Genomic DNA, 22424 nt, shown 5'->3' with positions numbered 1-22424 from the left:
TGGAGAGCTGCACAGAACAGAGACTCCAGGATGAAGTCTCATCAAGGAAGAAGCAGAATGACAGAAAGGACAAGTAGCACTGGCAACTTAATTCTTCATTCACCCACCGAGAAACAGAAATAGGATAATTTTTGGATGTATTTCATTTGGAAATGAGCCAAATTGGCAACTAGAATCAAAGTCTTCAAAAAGTCTATACAAAGATGTATCATACAAAATGTACAGGAAAATTCTCAAAAAAACCCAGACAGACAATACAACAAAAGGAGAGCAGAGACAGTTTGAAAGCACAACTAACAGGTCCTGCTGCTGCTCCAGAGGGCAGGAGCAGCACCTGGACAACAGGCTAAAACACAGAATACATTACACTATATACACGACCATACAAAGATCAGCCATCCCCCTTTGGTCGAAACCAGGAGCTCTCCAGCATGAAGTTGGGTCAGTTCAAACAACAATCTGCTCATGGAAGTGTTTGTTACATGCTGAGCAGGGAACAACGTCCAAGGGAATGAAATGGTCAACTCTAAACCAAAACCAGGATACAGCCAGGTCACCAAGGCTACCGAGTTTAACAGTCAGTTCTTGCTAATAAGGAGGTGCTTTGCAGGCCAGAGGGGTTACTCCATCTCCGTGAAGCGAGCGAACATGGCTTTCCGCACCGCATCTTTGTACGAATCTGCCGTGGAGACACCGTAGGAGCTGCCCTTGGCTCCCAAGCCAGCTCCTCTCATTCGTACTTGGGCCTGCAAGGGAAGAGAGACACACTTCAGCTCTGCAGCAAGTGGCCAGACCACCATGATGGCACAACCAGAAATCCCATCAATTCAGCCAGTTTCCCAAGCTTCCCTGGGCATCCCTACAGCCATAAATACCACCACAGACAGCAAGAGGCTGGAGTATACCTAACACCACACCCTCACTGGCTTCACTCTACTCTGACCCCACTTTGACTGCACAGCACAACCTGGAGCACAGGCAAAGCCAGGAAACGCAGTGACTGGAGGGAGGGCAGCCACCCCTAAGGGACTGGGGCCACAGCACCTCAGCAGTCAAGTACCAAAAGGAGGAAGGCATGGCCCTGCCTCTGCTTCAGCATCCGATGGGACAAACATGAGCAGGAGCCAACATAAACAGAGGCAGCTTTGCTGTGGCTGGCAGTTTATTCCTTCAGAGCTCTTCAGCAGCAAGTGCTTCTGGTTAAAAACAAAAAAAACAAAGGCACCGAATCTCCTCAAGGAGACAACTCCTCTTCACTTACCTCAATGGGTGCTGTGATGCCCTGGCATTTTCTTCCCAAGCCTGAACCTTCCCTCCAGCCCATGGCCTGCAGCATCTTGTTCCCTATATTACTGTTGTCAAGGCCATCTTTGGTGGGCTGCTCGTAATTGCTGTGGGAAGAAGAGGTGAGTTAACAAGTTACCCACACTGCTCACGGTGCATTGAGGCAGCTGCTGAGGAGCTTTCAGATACGTACACTGTGCCTGCATCGTAGACCTTCTTGCGCTTGGGCTCCGGGGGCTCGGGGATGCCGTACTTTTCCCGCCTCTCAGCTGCTCTGTCTCTGTATTTCATCTGCACAAAGCAACTACAGTTAGCATGGATTTCAAGACACTTTTGTTCATCTTTGAGCTATGGGAGTCAGATAAACGCTGTAGACTGCAGCCCACTAATACTAACACCACCAAGAGCAGAGCCGCAGACCCAAGTCCCTGGAGCACCATCTGAACCAGCACTGGGGCAGGAAGAGACTCGCAGGTTTCTAGTGGCAGCCCTGAGCTAGAGATGGAATGAGCCTTCCCTGTTAAGCCATAGCTCTGGGATATGGACACTTCCCTCCATGTAACAGGGCAGCTCTGAACCTTGACTGGAAAAGCGGTTGGCTTACAAGGATTATCTCAAGTGACGTGTGTCAGGATAAGGAGAGCTCAACAGATCACCTGTGCAGGTTTTCCATTAGCTACTCATCTGCTCAATCTCAACACTGACCTCTCTCTCACGCAGCTCCAAGGCTTCAAGTTCCTGCTCAGAAAGCTTTGATCTCCTATAGATATCCATGTTTTGCTGAAACAAGGAGAGAGATTCCCTTTAACATGAAATGCACAACAGCTCTTCTTAAGTAGCTGACTTTTGGGAGAGCAACAATTCACTTGCAGATTTTCACTTTAAGAGAAATAGTTTTCCATACAGCAACATGCCTCGTGGCTTTGCTTTACGCACTGAATTATGACAACCAAGTATTTTCCTCACCACACAGTGTAACTACCTTGTGCAAGTCAGACAGCTGTTGGTGTCGAATAAGAGCATCTTTGTTTGGGAACTGCCTTCTACACAGCAGACAAGCCATCTTCTTCCAGTCAGTCAGCTTCTCCTCCTCATTCTCCATTCTTTCCAGTAAGTCCTCATCGTTATCGCTGTCACCACTGTAGGCAGCCACAAGGCCGCGCTGAAAAGGCAAGACAGCATGAAGGGGACTGCAACAGTGCCACCACAGTTCAGAGAGCACAAAGAGGGAACACAGGCTGCAGATGTGTGTCACAGGAGGAACAGCATGCTCCCACTACTAAGGATGAAATCACAGAATGCTTGAGGGTGGATGGGACCACAGCAGGTCATCCAGTCCAACCTCCCTGCTTAAACAGGGTCCCCCACTAGCACATACTGCTCAGGACTGTGTCATGATGACCTCTGAGTATCTCCAGGGAAGGAGACTCCACAGCCTCTCTAGGAAACCTTTCCAGTGCTCAGTCACCCTCACAGTACCACTTCTTTTACTCATGTTCCCCAGGGTCAGGGATTCCTAACGGCTGGCCTTGGCAGTGAAGACTAAAACAAAGGAGTTCAGTATTTCAGCCTTCTCTGCCACCTCTGTTGCAAGGGTCCTTGTTCTATTAAGTACTGCCCCCACACTTCAACAGCACTGCAACTCAAAAGAAATACATACCACAGTGGCTGCAAGACAGTTCCCACTAGCCAAACAATACTTTTAAGTACAGCCTATGTAGAAACCTCAAAACCCAAACTGAGCTTGAGGCTAGAAAGAATCACAGCTGTCCTCTGTGTATGGGTCACCCAGCCTACTGCACTTGTACCACACCACTGCAACTACCAGCACCACTTTTTACAGGTGATACCATGGGAATCCAAGTTGGAAAGCAAGTACTGGCTAGAGCTCCTCTACCATACTCACCTTTAGTGGATTTTCATCATCCCCGTTTTTCAACACCTCCGGCAGGATCTGCTGTCGCTCAGACAGAGCTCCCTGGATGAGACAAGAATGCTGTGAGCAGGGAGCTCTGCCACACGACCCCCCCACCTCACACCACTGCCAGCACCTTCACCTTTTTCTCAAAGAGGGCAAAGCCTGCATCTGCAGCTGCTGACTCCTTCCGCTCCTCCTCCCTGGTACTCAGTGGCTGGAAGCTATTCTTGAAGTTCTCTTTCTGCTTGTTCAAACTCTTTGCCCAGCGCTCCATGTCTTTAGCAATCTGAAATGCAGAGTGGTTTGCTCACACAGCTCCTCTCAAAGCTATCAATCTCTTATGACATGTATTCAATCTCACATGCAGCTTCAGAACAAGTCAACCCACTACCTTTTATTTTTAAACCACGGGACACTGGATGTAGTGCAGCTGTTTCCCTGTATACGGTGTTCAAAGATAACGCAGCTTGCTGCTTTTACTGTACAAACCCTTCTTATCAAGCTAATCCTCTAAGTGACGGCTCAGTTATACTCCCACTGATCCTGGCAGGATTCCATAAGCACTCCTCCTATGCAGAGCTTATTTCTGCACTGCAGCCTTGCCAACTCCACCTCTCCTCAGCCCCCCACAATGCCTGCAAACTGAACGCATGCACCCCCACTGAATAACCTAGGATTTCCTTTGTCATGAAAAAGGAGAAATACTATCCCGTTCCACAGAGAAGACTTTATCTCAGTTATGATCCCATTCTGTTACCTGTTGGGCTGTTTTACTTTTAGGCTTCTCTTTCTTCTCTTTCACTTCTTTGGTGGTGGTTGTGGTAGCCGTCTGTTGGTACGTGACGCCTTCTGCTGCAGGCATGTAGGTCTCCTTTTCGCCATCCCAGTACAGGTACTGCTGGGTTAAGGCATTGTAGTAATACTGCCAGAGGGAAGGATAGGCAGACAGTTAAACACCTCACAGGAGCTCAGTGTCCACGGGAGAACCCAAGCAAGCTGATTCACACTACTGCACCACACGGGAAGGCGTTTTGTAGAGTCCAAACAAGTTTTGCAGACTCCACAGAGGAGTCAAAAGGCAGAAAGTGGCTGAAGCCTCTGTCCCCACACACAGGCAGTTCTGCCCAACAGCACTATGGAGCATCTTTTGCTTCTCCCAAGAGACGACCCACCAGAGCCCAGAGCTGGGTGCACTTTGCTGGGCACTCCGCAACGAAATAGCTCAGTTACAGTGGCTGTGACAAGTGCTAATCCTATATGGGCCAAACGTGGAGGAAAATTAAGGAAAAGGAGAGAAAAATGCAGGGCTATACCAGAGGGAAATCAAGTCCCAGCCCTACACACAGCGCTGAGTTATCTGCAACATTTGGTATGTCGTGCACTTCAAATGTCACTCGTATGATGAGAGATAAGGAACTAATGGACCTTAACAGTTAAGACATGTGGGAAGAACTTGTGTTTACCTGGGAATTAGGATCATAGTAGAGCCCTGTTATAGGATCATAATAATATCCTGAAGATTCATCATATTGGTAGGTGGAAGTATCGGGGACAGCTGTAAAAAAATTAAAGTGTGGGACATGGTCGTTCCAGACGAATTCAGACAGGTATCTTTCTACATTTCAGGTAAAATTTGGAGATTATAGCAGCCACGACGGCAGACACGTCTGTAAAGGGCTCTTAATCACCCGTGCAGCCAACACTCTCCAGGAGCAGCTTCACCATGACACGGTCATGGAGCACTTGGCCAAAGCCGAGTCTCTCTTGCTACAGTGACAGAAACCTGTCCCCAAGAGCAGCTCCCGAGCACTTACCGTACTTGGTTCCAGGCACCACGCCAGTCGGAGGAGCCGCCTGTGCCTGAGTGCTAGTGGTAGGTGGTGCTGACTGTGTCTGAAAAAAACCCAAACCACAAACCTCAATTAGAAAATCTGTCACCAAGAAAACAAGGACAGTGAGCCAAGGCGTGAGCAGCGCACCCCACGTGTATGACAGCTAACTCCTCCTCACCAGCACGCTTGGCACTCACCTTTAGCAAGGAACAAAACCAGCACAGAGAAGAAACGGCAGGTGACTTATGAGCACAAGCACTGTGACTAACCCATGGACACTCAGAAACTTTGCCGTACCACCCACTTTAAAAAGCAAAGGCTACAGCTAAGCCACATATCCCAGGCTTTGAAAGCAAGGGCTCATCAGCACTGTAATTACCGGAGAGTCAGGTGAGTTTGTCTGCTGATTATACAGCTGAGGACTCTGGGACACAACTGCTGCTGTGGTGGTAGTGACCGGAGCTCCTGCCAAAAGAGAGCAGCAATGCATAAGCCAACTAATTTGTAAAACAGTTCTGCATCCTAGAGCTAAAATTACTTTGTTTATAGTTTCAGCTACTAGTTCCAGCTCCAGCAGTCAAACAAGGCAACAAACGTTCAACAGGAGATATATACACAGTGGGTATCTTCTACCCAGACAAGGAGTAGTTTCCTTTTCAGGAGGCAATATTCTGCTCCCAAAATCAGCAATTCCTGGCCTCTACAGCTGTTAGTGCTGAATATTTGCTAGAGCTGCTTACACAGCTCTCATAAGTTCAAGGCCTTTGTCAATAGTCTGAAACTGAGGCTTCTCTCTAATCTTGCACAAGAGGTTCCACTTCAGCAAATGTGTTACAGTTCTCTACTAATCCAGACATCCTGAGAGCAAAATGAACCAAGTCTTCTTTTACACAGCAAAATAACATAAAAGGCTGAGGCAAAATACTATCACTACTGCAAAATTATCATTACAAACAACTGCTTCTCAGATGCAGGAAGCACTACCTGATATGGTAGCTGTGTCTGTGTCCAACACTCCTCCTTGATTTTGGTAGTACTGTTGATAATCCTGGGAATACTGCAAAGGGAAATGAATGACAACACAAGGTGAATAATCTGCATACCCAAATTATGACAACTGGTTAGAGCACAATCTCTCCTACTAACCTGAGCATACTGTGAGTATCCATCCTGTCCTGACTGGAGGTAGCTGTAGTCAAGGGTGCTGCCCTCTCCAGTCTGTGGCTGAAATTCAAGAGAGTAGTTTTTGTCAGGGAGAGCTAAACTACCTTATTAAAGAATTTCATGCATCCCACTGCCTAGGCTCCAAACTGATTGTGGAGTGGATGTGTCATAGCTGGATCTACCATTAAACAGTTCAACCAAGCAAGGGCCCAGCACGGGCTGCATTTTAATTTTCAGGAAAGCAAGATGAGGAACAGTCTCCAAATCATACCTGAGTGGATGACCACTGAGCTGCAGCAATGGCTGTGCTTGCCACAGAGAAGGCGCTGACTCTGTTACCATCTGGGAGAAGCAGGTCTCTGCAATCACAAAAATCAGGCACCTGAGTAAGTACTGCTTTTTTCTCGAGTGTCTCCCATGCAAGGAGGTGGAGTCTGCCCCTCACACATGGATTTCTTGGCAGTTATAGAACATTTGTGATGTGATGAATGAGCCAAAACACTGCTTGGCAAATAAAGGAACTTCAGGTTCATTGTTGTTGAGCCAGTAACAAGTCAGGAGGTCTCCAAGGAAACAAATGTGCTGTGCACACAAGCAGTTACGGTGTTATCTTCAGAGGACTGGAAACAGGGGTGTGGGGAACACTGCTTTCACTCTTCTCATACACAGTGAGGAGCAGGATGCATGCAACATGAGTGACTTAAGGGAAGCAAAACTTTGGAGTTAGAATCAGCTTAGTACAAGTCTGGGTGACACGAAGAAACCATCTAATATAAAGGGAAGGGGTGGGTGTGTAAATAAAAAAAAAGCAAAAACCAAAAGTGCAATTGACTGCTATCACAACTCACTTTCTGGCACTCTTTGCAAAGTCAACACCAATTGTTTTGCCATCAATTTTTAACGGTGGCTGAAGACTTTGTAAAATCTGTAGCAGTTGAGAAGCATCCTACAACAAAAAATACTCATTATTATGAAAGGCAGTTTACTGAGGGGGATTCAGAAGTTCCCCAAATTCCACCTTTTCATGTACAGCCACTGAAAAGAGCTAGAGATGTAAAAACACCTCCATCTCCTCATATTACACGCATGCAGAAGAGTACAGTGAGACCTATAACAGCCCATGTGAAAATACTGAGCATTTCCCTGGGTCACTAAATATTAAATATGTTCCAAAAATCTTAGCTTTATCAAGATCCAAATTACTCCAAACAGGACATCAGCAAAAACTGAGATCAGACACCTGGTTTAATCTAACCACCTGCTTTCTGCTGACTAAAGCAGGTCCAAACAAATCACACTGCTGCTCGAGTCTGGTGTACAGACTCACGGAACCATTTAGGCTGGAAAGGATCTTGAAAATCATCGAGTCCAACTGTTAACCCAGCATTGCCAAGTCCACCACTACACCACATCCCTCAGTGTCACATCCACCTCCAGGAACAGAAATTCACTGCCCTTCAGGGACCCCATGCCAGCATAAGACCTCCCTGAACCTTAGGAGGCTTTTATTGTACCTCACTGCCATCTCCTGTATTTCAATTTATGGCTGTTGCCTATTGTCCCATCCTTATGTATCCTTGAGAATATTATTCTGTTGTCCCTACACCCTCCCACTGGATGCTGCTGAGAAGAGCAACATCTGCCTCCTCCTCCCTTTTCAAGGTGGAAGAAGCCTAATTCCATGCACCTGCTCCCACACCGTATGCCCCAGATCTTACAATCTGTCAACAAAGTACAATCCCACACCATTATTTTTGCAATCCAAGCACAAAGCTAAGCTGCAATCCAGAACAGCGCTCTGCTACAAAAATAGCTTTTCAATGTGCTCCCAATATCCCACCACGTTCTTTCAAACTGCAGCTACCTATCATCAGCTTTAACACACTGTATCCACACCAACATTCCTTGAAGGGGGCCAGTCCTTCAGACAGCTCAGGGCTCTAAGGGCTGCAGCGAGAGAAGAAGGTTAACCAGCTGTTTCTCTCCAGAACACCAGTAAGGTCCTCACCATGGCAGAAGACAGCTGCACAAATGCAAAGCCTCTGTTCTGCTGAGTCTGCTTGTCTTTGATAAGACGAATATTATTGACTGCCAGAGATGCATACGGAGACAAGGCAGTCATGATGGATTCCACTACTGTGTGAGGAGCAATGTTTCGGAGAATGATGGCTGAGGAGAAAAAGTACGAAATTAGCAGTGCACACCATGGCTTTGCAGAGTGTTTCAAGTCCTTCAGCTGGGAGGCTGAGGTACAGGAAGGATTTTTAGTACCCATGTTTACATTTCACATTCTAGAATAAGTCAAAGATCACTTACTATCACAGTAATAATCCACAGACTGAACGGCTTCTGCTGCTCCAGGTGGTACCTCCTGTTCTGAATCTTTGTAAGAAGAGAAAATATTTCAGTCAGGACATGGCTCGTTCACTTAAAGCTCAGTATTTCATAAGTCAGTCTAGAACCTACACAGAACTCTGCTTCCTACATAGACCAGAAAGCTTCCCACAAAACCAGACGTAAGAGAGATCATGGTAACGTACCGAATTTGTCCGCTCCACAGCGGAAGCATTTTAGCCTCCTTCTGAAGTTGTAAAGGCAGCACTGTGACAAACAAAAAAAGCCTGGTAAGAACTTGGATAATTTTAATAACGCTGCATTTGCTGTACACCAAAAAAACCCAGACATTCACACAAAATAACACAACAAAGCTAAACCCACCAAAATAATCCAGAACATTGAAAGCCACCCTTATTTGCACCACAGCTGCTTTTCAGAACATCCCAGCTACTTTCTCCCTAGTCACCCCAAGTTAGTTAACTATGTGGTCTTAAGCTTACAATCCCAGGCACAATGACTACTATAAGAAGCACAATGCTAAAAGGGAGCACATGCTGGAGAATAATTTAACTTTTTGGGGAACAAGAGGTTTGATTCAGGCGTCACTTTCTTTAAACGACTGAGCAAGCGGAGAGCTCTAGAGCCAAGACAAACTCTCCCATAAAAACACGTGTTGTACCTTGTTGCAGAGCCAGTCCTCAAATTTAGGCCTTGGGTTGCTGTAGTGCATTGCAATCTGCTTCCCCTGAATCACCAGCTTTTTCTGCAAAAAAAATGGTTTCAATTATTCCTGTATCAAGACACACATGTCCATTTTCCCATGGCAGAGCACCCTTCGGAGGAATCAGTGCTCCTGAATTAAATGGACAACATATGGGGAGGATGTGGAGGACAACCACCGCCACCTACACCCTGCCCATCCAATCCTGCAGAGAGGAGGACGAGGGCAGTAAGAGAATGGGATGTGGAGCAAAGATAAACGGAATCAGGGAGTGTTGAAAAAGCTGGCAAACACTAAACGCTGACATGGAACCAGAAAGTGTCTCGAAGGAGACAGAGTCCTAATCTGCTGCATTCAGATTATCACATTTTTAGGAGTCTCTTTGCCCCCACATTTCTATTCACTTCTGGTATAGCACTGAGCGACTTTTTAAACATGTCCTTAGGTGACTGCTTCACTTCGTCCCCTACTCCAAACACCCCAGACTTTTTAACCGCATTTGAATTTACTTTTCCAAGCACACTTCAGAAGTGTCCCCTTGAAAATACAGTAATTCCTCCCAAAGGGACCCTGCTTAGACTTCTTGAAGGCTGGATTACAAGTGCCATCAACTGAAACGTAACTCAAGAGTGGTTTCATTTGACTATTGCATCAGTTCAATTGGAAGCCTGCACAAGAGGTTTGTGTTCTTCATTCAGGCAGGAGCTCTCCAAAATGAGTAACTAGACTGCACGTGAAGCTTCTCCAGGGGTAGGAAAAGTTCATAATGCTTTCAGCACGTCCTCTGACTTCAGAGGAGTTAGGAATTTACAACTATTAAGAAGCCTTGACTCTTAGCCTCACGCTTTGCCAAGCGTGGGTATGCAGAATGACCTTTCAAAATATGGCTATCAACATATTTTGGTCAAACAGGTGGAAGCACATCTGAGGAAGTGCGTATTAGAGGCCACACCCCAGACACTGCAATGGCAGAACCATTTTTATGGCAGGTTGGCTTTCTGCAGAGGTACCACAGTGTCAGGACCAGTGGCTTTTCCGATAACAGGGTCTGACACAGATCTAGCACGTAGCATGAACAAGGCTCTCACATTCTGCACAACTAAATAGGGCAAAGCCATTGCTCCTACCGGCAGGAGGGAGGGTTGGAGGGCCCAGCACTCACTGGATGTGCACACATAGAAACAAGGCTGCTGGCATAGCTGCAATACATCATTCTGTCATCTAACAGTCAGCAACCCGGCTGCTGGGGACAGGCTATGTTTTCCCTACTACTAAGGTGGCTGGTTAATGGAGTGAATTTGAATATATTTCAATAATATGCATCAGTACAGCTTTGTATATATTAAAACTATCAATTTCTGAAAATATGCTCAGCATTCATTTCTTGATATTAGTCTTTCCCCTGCAGCCACCTGCCCTAACTGAGCAGCATGTCAGGAAAACAGAATTTGAAAGCTGCTCTCTGGCTGGGGAAATCACCCAGAGCGTGGGACATACCAAACACTATTCCAGCACAAGGTGTATGACAAATTTCATCTGCTGGAACTGCCATGAATCCTATTTATGGTGCCATTTCTTTACTGTAACATGAAGAGAGCAGAAAAACAGCAATTATGCTGTCATGAGACCACTGCATCAAATATTCAGGTGCAAGAAAGTCAGTGATTTGATGCATTTGCTCACTTTGAGAGTATTTTTAAGTTCTGTTGTTAAAATAGGTTATGAATACTCAAAAAAGTAGCGAAAGCAAGTGAGATTGTTTGCAGTGCTACAGGAAAATCTCATGGGAAAACAAACCAGAGGATTCTTACTGCATTTCGGCTCCTTATCAAGTCATAGTAACAAAAAAGCCAAAATACAGAGCCTAACAGATGTGAGAACTCACTCTCTGCCTAATTTATTTGCAATGAACATGCTTTTTCCTCTAGAAGAGCCAGTTCCCCCCCTTAAACCAGGGTAACAGATTAGTGCCAAGAACTGACACTTCTCTTTCAGGGTTAATACCAATGTATCACAGAGATGTGGTGTTTTCTCTGACAACAGAGAACGAAACGTTAAGTGGAAATAAGCTAGGATTCTCTAACAACTACTAACCGAATCTTCATGAGCCAATTAAATGGAAACCAAGTCATTTAAAACAATGGCACCTTTTACTAAAGTAGAACTTTTTCTCCTGGTTTTACCTTGTATGTTACAAATTTTAATATATACAAAGCTTTTATTCTTTTAAATCACTGTTATGGAACAAACCACTCCTTCCACCTCTATTTTTTTTTTTTTTCTTTGTTAAACTGTACAGACTTGTTCCATTTTCAGGAATATCTAGACTTGGTGAGTGAAGCAACCTGATTGGCTTCCATCCAGCTGGTAGCATCTTGAAAGTGATAAAACTCCACGAAGGCGAAACCACGGCTTACACCTAGAGACAGCATTCAGATATAGACGGGATACTTGTGTTAGTCAGTTCCTTTAAAACAGGCGAATCTCTCTCCAACTGCTTCATTACTTCATGACAAAGCAGCTTTACAAATGCGACGTCAACTGCTGGGATCTGCTCGTTATTTTGCCATGGCAAGGAACCAAGCTGCCTTAACTGGCTACATTTCACTCGATTTGAATCCATGTTTAAGGGTAACCATGCAACAGACTACATACTATTAAATGGGTTTATACTATTATTACTTACCAACACCTGTTAACAAAACCCCCTGTAGACAGACTTCTTTTAACATGTTGACCAGCTATCTAAGTCTTCCAAAAAGCCACATTCCTTAGCCATGGCAAACCTTTCAGGTTTTTTGGGTTTTTTTATTGCATGTGCTTGCAGTTTGGGGACAATTCTGGATACTCTTTTGGGCTGGGGAAGAGGAAGGCGATGTCAAAAACTGGATTAAGAGCTCTCACCTGTCTTTCTTTTCATCAGCCTCACGTCTGCAGGCTGAGGACCTTCAAAGGACTCAATAAGCTCGCGAATCTGCAGGAGATTTTGATCCAACAGTTAAAATTTTCATAACCCGGTAGGAAATAACAGAGGTCACAGAAGTAACCTACCTTGCAGTACCATGCAAGAGATACACAAAACAATGTTTTCAACACTATCTCAGGGACAAAGAAAACGTTTATTGAGAACCCAACAGGCGAATGATGAGCATCCAAGTCCACATAATCTTTTGCTACATGCTAAACTAACTGTAATCCTCACTCAGGACAGTGCATCATCCAGAATCTGAATCCCTATGGTCTTGTGTTCTGAGATTATCTGGACAGTATTTGGCAAAGACTGTGCATGACCCCAAGTTTTTAAAAAGAACTCTGCTGGTATCCCTCACCCTGCATGTCTAAATACCCTTCACTCCTAGCAATGAAAAACAAGAAGCCTGCACTGCAAGGCTCCATGATGAATGTATTCCTAAGCCTCATGCTAAGAATCTCATCCTCTCACAGATCCCCATCGGTTTTTCAGGATAAAGTGGATTTGTGAAGAACATGTAATCAAAGAAAAAGCTGAGGAGACATCAGTTCTTGAGCTGTAACAAAGCTGCTTAGGCTGCAGCACAGGCAACATAAGTCACTGTGCAGAGGGGCATGGAGGAAAAATAAACACTAACCAATTTTTTAATTCTAGAGCAGAATACAAAAGGTTTTTCAGCAGCTTTCATAGAATTCAAACTACATTACATGCAACAGGGCTGCTCAGCAGAATCACAATTTACCTAAAGCTGTCCATTTATATGATGACTGGGAATAGTCTCAGCAATGAAAGTAGATTTATCTTATGAAAAATGTACTAAAAAAAGTAAATGGTGTACACAACCAGAAGTACTGTTAACTTAAGAATTCAACTGTAATTTCCAAGATGCATTATCTACATGCTGCATCAAGAATTAAACATTCATATAAATTATGTTACAGTTATTGCACAACTGTAGAGCTACAATATCAGTATCTCAGAAACAAGAACTGTTCTAAAGTGTTCTAAGCGATGTCTGACTGGGCTGTTTCGCTTGTATGCAGGAACCTATACTTGATTTCAAACACTCATGAAAATATTAGAGCAATATATTGTGATTAGGAACCCTCAATATCAGGAGGGTAACAAATGACCAAAAAAAAAAAAAAGGAAAAACTATCCATTGTAGAAATGGTGCAAAAGTATTCTCTGTGCTAGCAATTAATGCATAAACACATCGGCAGCAGAGGCAGAGTCTGACCAAAAACAAACTGGGACAGCTCAGCTTTTACCCCTCAAGTAACAGTTGTGGGCTTATAGCTTGGTAACCAAAATAACCCAGCAAGAAAAAAAACCTAAAAAATTATCATAAAGAAAAAAAACTTTAACGCTTCAACATCTTTTTATTAAAGAAATTAGACAAGCAAGTACCAAGCTCGTCAGAACTTGCTCTGTCAGCTCGGCAGCAGCCATTTTGACTCCCACAGCTGCGCCCACACAAAGCAGCTTTGTGCAGGGCTGTGCTCGGCTAAGGAGCTCGGTGACTGTGTGTGACCCCATCGGTCACAAGTTCTGGCCTCGATAAAAACCAGAAAAACTGGTGAGTGCCACCTCACTGTCTCTGTCCCCCTCCCCTCCCCCAGCAACGGGGAGAAACAGCAAAAAAAAATCTGCCTCCTCCCTCCCATACAGAAAAGCAGGAAAGAGCAGGTAGTTTAAAATCCACTCTTAGGGAAAGCATCCAAACACACGTGAAAAAACGAATATTCATGGGCTGTTCCGTTTGAAAAGGACTGGTTAACATTGAACTGACCTCTGTTACTTAACACTGAGAGTTTAAATGCTTTCAGGACTCAAAATGGCAGCGCGACGGCGCTGGAGACGGGCCACCATGATGCAGCGCTCAACAAAATGGCAGCAGCCGCTCCGGCACGGCCCTGCCCGGGGGCAAGGCAGGCACAGCCCTGCCCGGCTACTCACATCGTTCTCTGTAACCGTGATGGGGAGCCCACGCAACATGATGGTCTTGCTTTCTTTTTCATCGTTAATATCGTTCCTGTAGTCGTGCTCTCCGTAGTCCCCATCGGAATGGTATCCGTCCTCTGATTTGTCGCTGTTCCTGCGCTCCCGCTCCCTCTGGAAGCCAGCGCCCAGGATTAGCCACCGCGATTCCCTGCAGCGCGTCCCCACAGTGCCACACGAACGGACGGCGGCACGGACACCGGCCGCTGCTCGGGGCTGGGCCCCACGGCCTCGGGCAGCACTCCCGGTGCCCTCCACCCCGCACAGCCCGGAGTGCCTGCCCCGGCCCCCGACCCCGCTCGCCCGCCCCGCTCACCTCGGGGCTATCGTAATCGCGGCTGTCGTAGTCTCTATCATAGTCTCGGCTATCGCGACTGTCGTAGTCTCGGCAATCCCGACTATCGTAGTCCCGGCAATCGTAGTCTCGGCTGTCCCGGCTGTCGTAGTCGCGGCAATCGCGGCTATCGTAGTCTCGGCAATCGCGGCTGTCGCGACTGTCGTAGTCCCGGCAGACCCGGCTGTCGCGACTGTCGTAGTCCCGACTGTCGTAGTCGCGGCAGTCTCGGCTATCACGGCTGTCGTAGTCTCGGCTGTCGTAGTCTCGACTATCGTAGTCGCGATAGTCATCATAGCGGTCACCACGGCGCTCCTCACTGGACCGCTTGTAGTCATCCCTCCGCCGGCTGCGGGACTCCCGCTCGTCGCGGTCCTCCCTCTCCACGATGGAGCCATAGCGGCCGCTCCGCTCCGTCCTGCTCACCCTGCGGGGCACAGCGGGCCGAGCTCAGAGAGTGAAGCGCCCGCCGCAACCCCCACCACTGCCCGCCACCTCCCGTCTCCCCTCGCCCTCCCGCCACCGCTCACCGCTTGTCCGAGCCCATGCCGCCGCCCAGGATCCGCAGGCACCCGGCACAACACTGTCCGGCACCACACGCCGAGCGCACCCGCGCAGCCCCTTCTCACTGCCTCGCCACAAAATGGCGCCGAGGGGACCGCCCGTCTTCTACCCAGCAGCCACCTCGCGCGCCGACTGGAAGCTTCCAAGCGGGGCGCAGGCGCAGCGACCGCGCGCCGCAGGGCACGCCGGGAGATGTAGTTCGGGGGCGCGACGGCCCGGTGCCGCTGTTAACGTGCGGTCCGGCCTCCCTCACTTACGGGACCGGGATGCTCAGACCCCCGTCCAGCTTGACCCTGGACACTGCCAGGGATGGGGCAGCCGCAACTGCTCTGTGAAACGTGTGCCAGTGCCTCGCCACAGGGCATTTCTTCCTTATGTCCAATCTAAAACTGGTGTCAGTTTAAAGCCATTATCCCTTGTCCTATCACTACGTGCCTCATCCAAAGTCCCCCTCTGCCGACTTGGAGCCCCTTTAGGCACCGGAAGGAGCTCTAAGTTTCCCATGGAGTCTTATCTTCTCCAGAGTGAACAACCCCAGCTCCTCCAGCCTGTCAATAGCTAAATATTTAATAATAACTGTGGTGGCCTGCCATCCTTTTGGGGAGCACCTGCCTCAGTAAAACTGAATTGCTTCTGCCCCCAGGGAAGGATGTGGGGCTGTACCCCCACCTGCACTGCTTGGGCTCACGTGGCCAAGCCCATGAGCTACAAAACCACCAAGACTTTGGCCCCAGCAACATTGTCCTCTCTGTGTTGCCAGCACAAAGGGCAACTCTGCCCCCTTCCCATGGCACCAGCATCAGTCTCCACTCCAGCACAACTACTCCTGCCCGGACCCACACTCCTCGGTGCCGGCAGGAGCAGGCAGACGTTGCTGAGAACCCTTCAAACCACGTTCAAATGCCAGGGTGCAGTCAGGACCTCCTCCCTGCCTGACCCTCAGCCCTGAGTGTTTGCTTGGGACCCAAGAAAAGACATTTAACACACAAACCAGTGCCATCTTTAACACTTTCAAGTCAGTTTTCTTAGTTTCAGAGAGCGGCGGAGTGGGGCTGGCTGGAGGGCAGGGTGGTGTCAGGGTCACACCTCATCCAGGGACTGCTGGGCAGAGCAGGCAGTAGCAGCAGGCAGTAGCAGAAGGCAGTACAGTCAGAACAGGCAGCACAGGTAGCACAAGCAGCGCAGGCAGACAGGCAGTACAGTCGGTACAGGGAGTTACAGGCAGCACAGGCAGTACAGTCGGTACAGGCAGTGCAGGCAGACAGGCAGACAGGCAGCACAGGCAGTACAGTCTGTACAGGCAGTACAGGCACACAGGCAGGACTGGCAGACAGGCAGTACAGTCTGTACAGGCACACAGGCAGCACAGGAAGTACAGTCAGCACAGGCACACAGTCAGTGCAGGCAGTACAGTCAGTACAGACTGTACAGGCAGTACAGTCAGTACAGGCACGCAGTCAGTGCAGGCAGTACAGACTGTACAGGCAGTGCAGGCAGTACAGGCAGTACAGGCAGACAGGCAGTACAGGCAGTACAGCAGCAGGCAGTGCAGCCAGGCAGCAGGCAGGCCTGTCACGGGGTGCATACGCTACGTGGAGGCGTGACAGCTGTTTCCACTGTCATCTGTGGCTGCTGCCTAAGGAAAAAGTTTCTCCTCTGGGCAGGCTGCCCGACCAGCTTGAAGGCTCCCGGCAGCTCCTCGGCAGGCAGCCCCGAGCAGTGGGAGCAGGTAGGACATGGCTGTTCCCTGCACCTCTGTCCCTGTTGCTGCCCCCAGCACCCCCTCTTCAGCTGGGACTGGCAGGGGGCATAGCAGATGGGAGCTGTCTGAGCCCCCCCATGCCCAAATCAAGGCACTTCACTGGTTCTGAGAGGGACTGGGGAGGTGGCATTGCATGTTTGGGGGGTGTCGTCGCGTTGTTTCCTCTCCTGCAAAGCCTCGGGGGCACAGACCTGGGCGAGCCTTGGGGACACGCTCCTGTGGATTGGGGGTTCCTAGTGAGGGGAGGTGGGGGCTGGCAGGCCCTTGTCCTCTTCCAGCTCTTCTGACCCAAGTTTGCTGTGCAAGCAGCTGAGCCCCCCTGTGCTCCTCCTTGGCTCTGCGTCACTGGGCTCTTTCCACTTTGGGGTCCCTCAAGGGCTGAAGGGTGCTGAGAGGCTCTTCCACGCACTCCGAACAGAGGGACAACACTCAGACAGTTTGTGGGCAGAGGTCCCATCCCCTCCTCCAGCCCTGCTGTCAGCTGAAGGCACAGGGAAAGCAGGACCCAGCCCACAGGACTTTCCCGGAAGGGCAGCTCGGCATCTCTCACCTCTCCCTCTGCTATCTCCAAGGATTTTTCTGGGGGATTAAGGCTGCACTGACCCCACGGCAGGGGGTGGGGACTCAGTCATGGCTTCCAAGCGCCAGGCGTCCTCCTCAGAGCAGCCAGACAGCAGGGAAAAGAAGGCAAAAGGGGAAGAGGAGGACGGCACCTGGAGCTCCACCTTGGCAGCCCTGAAAACTGCTCCCAAGGAGAAGCCCCCTGCCACCATTGATAGGCTGTGCCCCCTGAGCACGGCACCGGACGCCCGGGTGAGAGCAGGGCTGAGGTACCCAGAGGGGCAGGGATAGGAGGGTGTGGGTGGGAGGGTTGGGGGAGTCCCAGAGCAGCCCCTGCCCTGTTGACACAGGGTCAGCCCCAATTTTCCTTGCAGACCCCCATGTGTTCCCACTGGGACATTTCTGGACCCTCTCCTTCCCCAAATGCTGCCCAGGTGCCAGCCCAGGCCGTGTCACTCGCTATAGGTCTATGAGGACTATGACTGCACCCTGAACCAGACCAACATCAGTGCCAACAACAACAAGTTCTACATCATCCAGCTCCTTGAGTGTGATGGTGCCTACAGTGTCTGGAACCGCTGGGGCCGCGTGGTGAGTCCACCCTGGCACTGCTCATCCCCTGCTCCTCAGCTGTCCCCACCCTGCCTTCGGAACCCCAAAAGCTGAGGGTGAACCTGGTGGTCCCCATCCTTTTTCCCTGGTCCCAAAGTGAGCAACCACCTGTCCTGCTATAGCCCTTTAATGGGGGGGCTTCAAGGACTTGCCCCCACATAACATGGTCAGCCTGGCTGGGGCACATGGCACCTGTCACTGCAGTCAATATGAGTGTGACAGCCCAGCAAGGAGTCCTGGGGTGTCTTCCTGAGCTGGTGGCTCAGCATGTTCCTGCTCACTGCCCCACAGCCCTGCTATCGCAGCCCTCCTGGTTCCTGCCTGCTTCCACTGGCATGGGGCTGGTGGAGCAGGGATGCAGGGGAGGTCCTGACCACTGCTGTCCACTGCTAGGGAGAGGTGGGCCAGTCCAAGCTCATACCCTGTGCCTCCCTGGAAGCTGCCAAGAAGGACTTTGAGAAGAAGTTTCGGGAGAAGACCAAGAACAGCTGGGCAACAAGGGAGAACTTCATTGCCCAGCCGGGGAAGTACACGCTCATCGAGGTGCAGCCAGGGGCTAGGCAGGAGGTGGAGGTTGCCCTCAGGGTGAGTACTGCAGGGACCCAGGGTGTCACTGTGTTGGGATGGTCCTCATCGCACTCCTGGTCCACTGAACACCACGACACCCAAGAGGGTCAGCAGGATGGGATGGGTTTTTAGGGGAGTCTGGGTACGTGCTGGAACAGCTTGAAGGCAGAGATTTGGGGCTAATGGGTTAAAATGGAATGGGAGGGCATCCTGAATGAGAAACATGTCCTTCTGGGTGGCATTGGCCATGGAAAGTGGAGGCAGCACCTGCCCGTTGCTCTGCTGCCCCGGGACCAGGCTCTCCTCACAGAGATGGGCAGCGCTGGTGCTGTGCTCCCACAGCCTCTCACAGGCTGATGTGGGGTGTCTGCAGGTGGATGCTGTGGATGGGGACAAGGTCTGCAAGCAGCGGGTGCTGCCCTGCACCTTGGACAGAGCCACACAGGACCTGGTATCCCTCATCTTCAGCAGTGACATGTTTCGGGATGCCATGCAGACCATGAATATCGGTAGGAGGCAAGGGGTTGATGGGTGGTGTGGGCTCAGTCTGGGGGGGAGGAGAATGGAGCAGAGTTGCTGATGGATTTTAGAGCATCCCCTCTGATATCCTGGCACCTGATGGGACTGTGGACACCTCATGCTGGTTGCCCACACTTGCCCATAGTGATACTGGACGTTCTTGGAAGTAGCTGTGGGGCAAGTGGGGTGGATGGGTTCACCTTGTCCTCCCCTGTAGACGTGAAGAAGATGCCTTTGGGGAAGCTGAGCAAGCACCAGATCGCGAGGGGCTTCGAGGCACTGGAGGAGCTGGAGGCAGCGCTGAGGGAGCAGCCCCCCCAGGCCGCACGCCTGGAGGAGCTCTCCTCACGCTTCTACACCATCGTGCCACACAACTTTGGACGGGCACGGCCACCCCCCATCAACTCCCCTGACCTGCTGCGTGCCAAGAAGGACATGCTGTTGGTGAGATGCCAGAGCACATAGTGGGTGGCATCCCTTCTCAGTGGGGCAGGAGCTGCTGGCAGGAGGCTGGGCTTGCCCTGGTCCCCCGGCACAGTGCCCAGTACTGATGGTGAGGATGTCCCTGCTCTGTCCCTGCCAGGTGCTGGCCGACATTGAGGTGGCACAGAGCCTGCAGGCACAGAAAGTGAAGGAGGAGGAGGAGGAGGAGAAAGAAGTCGCTCATCCACTGGATCAGGATTACGCCCTGCTCTGCTGCCAGCTTTCCCTGCTGGACCCGGCTTCCCGGGAATACCAGGTGCTTCTTATGCCACAGTGTCCCATAATGGGAAGCAATTATGTCAGGCCTGTGGGCACCCCAAAGCTTCCTAATGTCTCAGGGGGACCGTGGGCATTGCTGGGATGGCTGCCTGGAATGACACAGCTTTTTTGCCTCCCCCTTGGCAGCTGATCCAAACCTACGTGACGCAGACTGGGCACAAACTCCGCATCCTCAACATCTGGCAGGTGGCCCGAGATGGTGAGGTGAGGAGAAGGTGATTTTCCCTATGTCACAGTGGGGAAGCCATGGTTGCACCCCAGGATTGCTTTAGGGCTTCTCCATCCAGGAGGGGATGCAGCCCAGCTGGCCAGGGCCAAACAGGCACCCCATCTCCTGCCCCTCCAGCCAGGCACTGGGGCTGGACTGGGTAGGTGGGTGGCAGTATTCCACCCCTGGGCACCCATGTCTCCCTCTGTGGAGAGCCCTTAGCTCTGCATCTCTCCAGGATGAGCGTTTCAAGGCCCATGATCTCCTGGAGCACCGGCGCCTGCTTTGGCATGGCACCAACGTGGCAGTGGTGGCCGCCATCCTGAAGAGTGGGCTGCGCATCATGCCCCACTCAGGCGGGCGCGTGGGCAAGGGCATCTACTTCGCCTCTGAGAACAGCAAATCAGCCTGCTATGGTGAGGGTCCTGGGATGGGCAGGGCTGCTCATGATGCCCACAGGGTCTGTCTGAGCCTGGCTGCCTTTGCATACCCCCTGCCAGGCAGCTGTGGGCATGCCAAGCCCACGACTGGTCCCTGTGTCCCAGCATGGCCTGGGCACAACCAGATGGGAACACCAGGGATGGTGCTATCATCCCCATCCCTTTCTCCCATGGCAGTGGGCTGTACATCTAAGAAGGTTGGCATCATGTTCCTGACGGAGGTGGCCCTGGGCAAGCCCTATCGCATCACCCGCGATGACCCCACGCTGTGTCAGCCACCTGCTGGCTATGACAGTGTCCTGGCCTGTGGCCAGACAGAGCCAGGTGAGCCTGGGGCAGGAGTGGTGTGGTAGCTGTGGGCCTGTGGTGGGCACAGGGCATGGGGGGAGAGAGGCCAGATCTCAGGTTTGATGTGGTGGTGGGGTGCCTTCTGGCCCAGATCCTGCACAGGATGAGGAGGTGCTGCTGGATGGCAAGAAGGTGCTGGTGTGCCAGGGCAAGCCCATCCCCATGCCTGCCTACAAGGACTCCTCCTTCAGCCAGAGCGAGTACCTCATCTACCAGGAAAGCCAGTGCCGGATCCGCTACCTTGTCCAGCTCCACTTCTGAGGGTGCCTGGGAGCACCGTGGCCCTGGGCCAGCACCAGCTGGTGACACCCATCAGCCCAGAGCACAGCGATCTGGACACTCCGGCCACCCCACCTGGGGCTTGGCAAGGGACAGGCTGGCATGGGGACGGAGCTTGCTTTGGCTGTGAATAAAAGCACCGTGCCTTGTATCGAGCAGTGCTCTTGCTTTCCTGCCCAGCAAGGCAGGTGTGTTATAGGGAAGGGTGTCAGTGGGTCGCTGAAGGGATGGCACGGGTGGCTCTGGAGGGGCCAAAGCCTTCAGATGAAAGCTGGTGTCTTTGAGAGCCAGCTGCTCTTGTCACCTTAGCAAGGCACATGGCTCATGCCCACCCCGTGGCATCAGAGCTACAGAGGATGAGCCAGATCTGCTGCCCTGCGTGGGCATGGAGGAATTAATCCATCCATCCTGAGGGTGAGTGCCTGTCTGGTTCCTGACACCTGCCCTCCCTCTAGTGCCATGCCTGCTGTCCTGCCTCAGCCTGGCACCCATGCCAAGCCCTTCTCTGTGCTCACGTGTGCCCCTTGTTCGGGTGCTCAGGCTGCCAGGGAAGGGCAACTCGCAGCTGTGTTACCCCGATGCCCCATGAGTATCCATGTGCCAGTGGAGATGATTTAATGAAGACCTGCCTGTAGCTCTGTCCCTCGAACCCCAGGGACCTGAGGGCTGAGCTGTTCCTCTGGAAGGACCAGGCCTGGTGGAGTGGGTGGCCATTCTTGGGGGGCACAGGGCTCAGGGACCCCGGTCCCCCCTTCCTGAGCCCCTGCCGGCTGCTAGGACCCAGCAGCTGTCCCCGTGGGACTGCCACGGGTGCAGGCAGCGCAGGCAGCGCTGGGAGTGACAGCTGGTGCCATCCGCAGCTGGCGGGCTGCAGGCAAACAGGATGACGAGCGGGTGACGGGAGCGGGGAAGGGGGAGCGTGGCCTCACACAGGGCCGGCAGCCCCGGTTCTGCTGCGGGAGCAACACCAGCAAGAGGGACCCCAGTGAGGAGAGGAGCATCACCCATCTCCCCAGGAGCAAAGGTGCGCTGAATCCCACCCACCCCAGGTTCCCCTGTGGCCAGAGCAAGAGGGTTGGGACAGGCAAGTTGTGCTGTTCCTCCTTGGGACATACTGGTGCCATTGGAGAGGGGGACGGGGTGTCAGGCTGGCATGGGTGCCCACAGGTTCTAGCAATGCTATCCCTGGCCAGCTTGTGGACAGCCTGGGTGCCAGCTGTGGGACAGCCAGGGTGCTATG

At 51.0% G+C, this 22424-nt stretch overlaps 2 protein-coding genes across 3 annotated transcripts; one reads left to right on the top strand and one right to left on the bottom strand.

Annotated features, from left to right (window-relative positions):
• Positions 1–120: 120 nt before the first annotated feature.
• Positions 121–15227, bottom strand: RBM5 (RNA binding motif protein 5). The gene is made up of 24 exons (XM_082288836.1): positions 15093–15227; positions 14545–14989; positions 14187–14342; positions 12161–12230; positions 11602–11675; positions 9215–9298; positions 8739–8799; positions 8515–8580; positions 8207–8367; positions 7047–7144; positions 6470–6557; positions 6181–6258; positions 6019–6091; positions 5414–5499; positions 5017–5095; positions 4666–4757; positions 3960–4124; positions 3342–3488; positions 3191–3262; positions 2267–2446; positions 1990–2064; positions 1478–1575; positions 1262–1391; positions 121–746 (listed from the first exon to the last, which is right to left on the bottom strand). The coding sequence occupies exons 1-24, from the start codon at positions 15107–15109 to the stop codon at positions 621–623; spliced, it is 2721 nt and encodes a 906-aa protein (XP_082144962.1). The 5' UTR covers positions 15110–15227; the 3' UTR covers positions 121–620.
• Positions 15228–16773: 1546 nt separating this feature from the next.
• PARP3 (poly(ADP-ribose) polymerase family member 3) lies at positions 16774–21294 on the top strand. Of its 2 annotated transcripts, XM_082289028.1 has the most exons (11): positions 16774–16855; positions 17461–17701; positions 17915–18040; positions 18455–18646; positions 19002–19137; positions 19365–19591; positions 19731–19886; positions 20036–20113; positions 20356–20533; positions 20735–20881; positions 20997–21294. In XM_082289028.1, the coding sequence occupies exons 2-11, from the start codon at positions 17519–17521 to the stop codon at positions 21164–21166; spliced, it is 1593 nt and encodes a 530-aa protein (XP_082145154.1). In that variant the 5' UTR covers positions 16774–16855; positions 17461–17518; the 3' UTR covers positions 21167–21294. The 2 variants fall into 2 exon arrangements, with proteins under 2 accessions (XP_082145154.1, XP_082145155.1); XM_082289029.1 differs by lacking the exon at positions 16774–16855 and having other exon boundaries at positions 17175–17701.
• The last annotated feature ends 1130 nt before the right edge of the window (positions 21295–22424 follow it).

Source organism: Coloeus monedula (assembly GCF_965178545.1).
Source record: "Coloeus monedula genome assembly, chromosome: 11".
Lineage (NCBI taxonomy): Eukaryota > Metazoa > Chordata > Aves > Passeriformes > Corvidae > Coloeus > Coloeus monedula.
This window is presented reverse-complemented; position numbering and strand designations above follow the sequence as displayed.